Here is a 6,202-nt window from a genome sequence, read left to right as displayed (position 1 = left end):
ACGGCAGATTTCCCTCCCTCAGAGTGAAGCAGATGGGGTTTGACACCAATGGACGATGGTCACCATTAAAGCCAGCTCTTTTGGCTCTCCTGAAGTCAAGCCTTGCCACCTCCCACGACGGGGATTGAACTCAAGATGGTGGGACATTTGCCTGGGGTTGATGAGGTGCCAATCCAGACACACCACGGTCGCCTCACGATAGCTGAGCTTCATGAGGGCAAGGCCAAACTCTTTGACAACAAGTCGCTTTTTTTTTCCCCTTTTTTTGAAAGCTCCCCCTTGCACCGTGGAGATTAGTTTTACTTTCTGGAGAAAATGAGGCTTTCCCAGAGCGTGCTATCCTGGTCGGAAGGCAAATTATTTCTGATGTGCAGTGGTTGTGGTTTCGTGGGAGGGAGAAATAAAGGGGAAGGCTCTTCTCAGCTGCAACACATTGAAAAGAATCAGGAAGAGACTGTCTTTTATTTAAATCGCTAGCGAGTCGTTGTTTGAGATGAATCATTCTCTTCTGGGAGCTGCAGCCTGAGAGGAACTTGCTGTCAGGACTACTACTCCCACAGTGCTTCACAGCTCTCGTCGGTGAATCTTTAATCTCAGTTGGAAAGAGGAAGGACCGGCTGGTTCAAAAAACAAGCTACTCTCTGGAGGAAACAGTCAAGACGGGAAATGCGCTGAACAGGTGGCAGGCCGGGGGTGGTTTGCGTTTTGAGTTTAATTCTGCTCCCTTCTGTCTGTGTGATCACAGCCAGAGCCGCCTGGGCGATGGAGAACTGGCGGCAGTGTGCCAACTGGCTGATCGAGTGTAAAGTGTTGCCCCCCAACCACAGGGTGACCTGGGCCAACGCTCAGGTCTGCGACTTGGCCTGGGCTCTGAGAGATGGCGTCCTCCTCTGTCAGCTCCTCAACAACCTCCGGCCTCACTCCATCAACCTCAAGGAGATCAACCTGCGGCCTCAGATGTCCCAGGTAGGTTCCGGCACCTTCCGTGGCGGCCGCGTCAGCCGGGATAGATGTGGAAGCATTCAGACAGATCTCACCTCTTCCCTCTCTGTGCCCCCTGCCCCCACCTGACCACAAACAGTTGCTCTCAGTTACAGCGATCGGTTCCTTTTGTAGTCCCTGGCTTGCGCTGGGATGGCTGGCTGTAAAAATAGGCTGAGACCACTCTGCCCCTCCCGTCTGTCCCACTGTTCGCTGTCTCAACTCCTTTTGACTCTTGGTTCCTCAGCCCTGACAAACCGATATCAACTGCAGGTTAGAAACATTAATTTGACCCTGACATCGCTCCCTCGAGTGACCTGGCTTGAATTTTGAGGTTCAGCCAACCCACTCCACACCCCCCACCCCCCCCAACCCATGCAACCTTGTTCAGGACCCCTTCCCCAGCCCAGTTAGAGGAAGTTGTTTCTCTGTACTGAATTCTTTCATTAACTTGAGCACTGCAATTAGATCACCTCTGCACTCAGGGGAATACAAGCCTTTTGTCTTTACCATCTGCACTCAGAGGTTTAACCCTTTCCATTGCTGCTCAGGGGCCAGGGTGTTCATTGCGCCTACTCTGAATGGCCTCAGTGCTATCCCTTTAACAATAGACAGAGAGCATATAAGAGTGCAGTCACTGACCAGCCCACGATAGTCAGTCCTCACTGAGTTCCCTATGCTCAGTACTGAAGGCTGGGTGTGGGGCTAGGGAGGACAAAAACATCCCTACAGTGTGGAAACAGGCCATTTGGCCCATTGAGTTCACATTGACCCTCTGGAGAGCATCCCACACTGTCCCATCCCACCCCTGTAACCCTGCACTTCCCCGTGGCTAACCCACCTAGCCTGCACATCCCTAAATACTAAGGGCAATTTCCCATGGCCAATCCGTCCTAACCTGCACATCTTTGGACGGTGGGAGGGAACCGGAGCAAACCCACACAGACACGGGGAGAATGTACAAACTGCACGCAGACAGTCGCCCGAGGGTGAGATCAAACCCAGGTCCCTGGTGCTGTGAGGCAGCAGTGCTAACCACTGAGCCACCACCCCACAGGTGAGAGCTGAGGATCTCCCAGCCCACCAGGAATCCATATTTTGTCCTGGTTGAGATAGGGACAGGTTCCCGAAAGAAATCTCTACATCGAGGGTTGTCCTTTCACACACCATGGCATTTCCTGTGAGGTGATTTTGTCTTTCTCCTTGAAGGTGGCTTCTATTTCAATCCAGGAAACTGAGGTGAACTTCCACCAACTTTAGCCCCTTTATCCATCATCACACAATTCTTTCTCTGTCGGGGTTGTGTGTTTGCTTTTTACCGATCTCACTCAGTTCCCTCAAATGCTTTGACTCTCTTCTCAAAATGGCCCTTCTTCTTCACAGAGAGCAGGCTATTCCACTGCAGTAGTAATCACCTATCCAGGCCTCTCTCTCTCTCTCTCGCTCTCTCATACACACACACCCGCGCGCACACACACCCGCGCACACACACACATACACTCACGCATGCACACTCATACACACGCACAGACACACACACACATGCACGGACATGCACACATGCACGGGCACACACAGACATGCACACATGCACAGACACACATGCACACATACATGAATGCATGCCCACACAAACATAAACACACAAATGCACACACACATACACAGCCAACACTCTCACTCACTTGTATATACACGCGCACACACACACAAATACACACACGTCCACAATTATCATTAGCTGCAGCTCTGTCCACTCTCTCTTCCTGGGTCAGGCTGAGACTTGTTAACGTCTGCTCCAACCCCTGGCCACTCTCTGACTGAGGACACAAATGGTAACAATCTGCATTTGTATAGCGTCTTTTGATAATGGTAAAGCATCCCAAGTGCTTCACTGGGGTGATTGTCAATCAAAATGTGAAATTGAACCACACGCGAAGACTTGATGGAGAGTCTCAAAGACAGAGAGAGAGAGAGATAGAGAGAGACAGAAAGAGAGAGACAGAGAGAGACAGAAAGAGAGAGAGAGATAGAGAGACAGGGAGAGAGAGAGGGAGAGAGACAGAAAAAGAGAGAGAGAGAGATAGAGAGAGACAGAAAGAGAGAGACATAGAGGAATAGAGAGAAAGGGTGAGAAAGAGAGAGATAGACAGAGAGTATGAGAAAGGGACAGAGAGAGACAGGGAAAGAGAGGGGTGAGAAAGAGAGAGAAAGGCAGGAGGAAAGGGGTCGGGGGAGGGAGAGAGGGCGGGTGAGGCTGTGGAGGGTTTTGCAAACAGAGGATATGAGAATTATCAGGATGGGAGCCCAGGGTGAAGGGACGGGGCTGGGGATTTTTAAAAAAAAGAGAGAGAGGGTGGGCTGCCATGCAGGCCCAGACTGGTTCCTTCCAATCCGGGCTTGGTCAGGATGAAGGGAGGAGAGACCCGAGCCCGGTTTTGTGGGGGAGCTGAAAGTCCGATTTGAAGGGGGTTATATGGGAGAGTGTGGGGCTGGTGGACAGACAGGAGATTTCCATCAACTAAACCCCACTTCCTTCTCCCCCCAACCTCTGGGAAAAGTGCTGACTGAGCCTGGCTCCGTGATACTCTGTCCCACATCCTGTGATTTCTGAGCAATCTGTCTCCCACAGAGAAAGAGGGCGGTGACTGTGGAGGGATTAGGTGGGAAAACCTGCTGGCGGGACCCTTACACACAGAGTTCCCTGGAGTTCCCGGGAATAGTGACAGGGATTGGAAAGCTTAGAAGCGCGTGGGCCAAGTGTCAGGGAAATGGGGTGTGTGTGAATGGACATTTTGTCGGTGTGGTCCAATCATAGGAATGGAATTGAATTGAATTTATTGTCACGTGTACCGAGGCACAGTGAAAAGCTTTGTCTTGCGAGCAATACAGGCAGGTCACAGAGTTAAGTAGCAAAGGTAAGTAAATAATAGGTAAACAGCGGCAAAAACAAAATCACAGGTATGGGTGAATGTTAAGAGTTTGAGAGTCCATTCGGTATCCTAACAACAGTAGGGTAGAAACTGTTTTGAAACCGGCTGGCGCGTGTGTTCAGGATTCTGTACCTTCTCCCCGATGGTAGAGGTTGTAGAAAAACATTGCCAGGGTGGGATGGATCTTTGAGAATGCTGGCGGCCTTTCCTTGACAGCGGGGCCTGGTAGGTGGGAGCTTTGCGACAGGAGGGATATCATGCTTCCTTGAACGGGTAACGGATCGCCTTTTGCAGTAGTGCAGGGAGAATGGGGTCTGTCAGGGCTCATTGTAACAACATATGCAAGAGCAGGGAACTAGCAGGGGCACACCAATCTACACTTTTTTTTTAATTGCAAAAGTATTCATAAAAATATCTTGACGTGCACTAACACAGCTGGCTTCTGTGCAGTAGCGTATGAAGAAACAAACAGTGGAGTTTGATTCCAACTAGCAAACAAACCCCAAGGCATTTGTAACTTGTACGAGATTATACTGACATGTGAGAGAAGACACAGGTACAGGTGAATGTTAAGAGTTTGTGAGTCCATTCAGTATTCTAACAGCAGTAGGGTAGAAACTGTTACGAAACCAGCTGGTACGTGTGGCCCCACAAGCGTGCGTATACTAACATGCCCATAGTGTTTAGGTAAGGGGTAAATGTAGGGGTATGGGTGGGTTGCGCTTCGGACTTGTTGGGCCGAAGGGCCTGTTTCCACACTGTAATGTAACGTAATCTAATCTAAGAAGACAAATTTTCACAGCATGTTCATCTATGGCTCCCTGTTACTTTTGTCCCTGTAACTTTAAGGGGATTGGAGGGGGCCTGACCTGGGTGAGGATACCCCTGGCACTTACTGAAGCACTCACTGAGCTGAATGATTTTAAATGGGATCATAGCTTTATTGTTGTAACCTTGAACAATACATGACTTCCTCATGGATCTTGTTGTTGGGTAACTTTATTGTGCACCTCATTAAAAGACAAGGCAAGGTACCTCTCTGGAGTTCAGCACGCAGTAACTCACCATTGGCAAGCCCTTTGTATCTCACATACCCCAGTGTAAAATACTAGGTATTAAGATATGGTGAAGAAATATCAGTCACTATAGTGCCAGAGCTTTTCCCTCAGGAGGGAGAGATGATTGGTGGTGGTTTAACCTGAGGGTCAGGCAAGGAGAGAGGCTGGGAATTGTAGAATTACCTACAGCTGTGGAAGCAGGTCATTCAGCCCATCAAGTCTACACCAACCCTCCGAAGCGCAGGCCACCCAGACTGACCCACCCATCCTATCCCTGTAACCCCACGTTCCCATGGCTGACCCACCCAGCACAAAAAGGGCTATTTAGCATGGCCGATCTACCCTCACCTGCACATCTTGGTGGTTGTGGAAGGAAACCAGAGCAGACCCGTGGAGAACGTGTAAACTCCACCCAGACTGTAGCCCAAGGCTGGAAGCCAACCAGGGTCCCTGGTGCTGCAAGGCAGCAGGGCTAACCACTGAGACACTGCGGTTTGGAAGTCTCCCTGTACAAAAGAGGGAAGTGGATGAGCTGTGTTGAAACATGGTAACCTCAGCTGGTGTGGGAATTGAACCCATGCTGTTGGTTTAGGTGGTGCCAACCTGCTGGGACCAGCCAATGAGTCAACTGTATCATAGAATCCCTACAGTGTGGAAACAGGCCCTTTGGCCCAACAAATCTACACCGACCCTCTGAAGAGTATCCCACCCAAACCCCTTCCCCATTACTTTACATTTCTCCTGACTATTGCACCTAACCTGCACACCCTTGACCACCATGGGACAATTTCCCATGGCTAATTCACCTAATCCTTGGATTGTGGGAGGAAACCCACGCAGACAGAGGGAGAACGTGCAAACTCCACACAGACAGTCACCTGAGAGTGGGATCAAACCCAGGTCCCTGGTGCTGTGAGGCAGCAGTTCCAACCACTGAGCCACTGTGCCACCCTTACACTGTTGCTCACACCTATGCATTAACCAGTTTGTGAACTGTGATATTTCATAGGAAGGACAGTGATGTGGTGAGGCTGTGTTCCCTGTGGGGACACAGGATGGTAAAAGGAAGTGTGGACTGGAGTTTCAGACATGGGAAGGTTGGTCTGAATGTTGAACACTGTTCTGGGATATTGAAACAGCACGTGTCAGATCGATGGTCCCTGTTGGGGTTTGTACGGTATGGTGTACCGTACAAAATGTGTGTCCAATGGCCAATCTCCCAAATCCAGC

The 6,202-nt window shown here is 50.2% G+C and overlaps 1 protein-coding gene across 1 annotated transcript in view; it reads left to right on the top strand.

Annotated features, from left to right (window-relative positions):
- Positions 1 to 463: 463 nt before the first annotated feature.
- LOC122552271 (proto-oncogene vav-like) overlaps positions 464 to 6,202 on the top strand; it is a 115,774-nt gene continuing 110,035 nt past the window's right edge. The window contains exon 1 of the mRNA XM_043694963.1: positions 464 to 966. Coding sequence (XP_043550898.1) covers positions 763 to 966 — 204 coding nt within the window. The 5' untranslated portion in view covers positions 464 to 762. The remainder of the gene's footprint in view (positions 967 to 6,202) is intronic.

Source organism: Chiloscyllium plagiosum, chromosome 8 (assembly GCF_004010195.1).
Source record: "Chiloscyllium plagiosum isolate BGI_BamShark_2017 chromosome 8, ASM401019v2, whole genome shotgun sequence".
Classification (NCBI taxonomy): domain Eukaryota; kingdom Metazoa; phylum Chordata; class Chondrichthyes; order Orectolobiformes; family Hemiscylliidae; genus Chiloscyllium; species Chiloscyllium plagiosum.
This window is presented reverse-complemented; position numbering and strand designations above follow the sequence as displayed.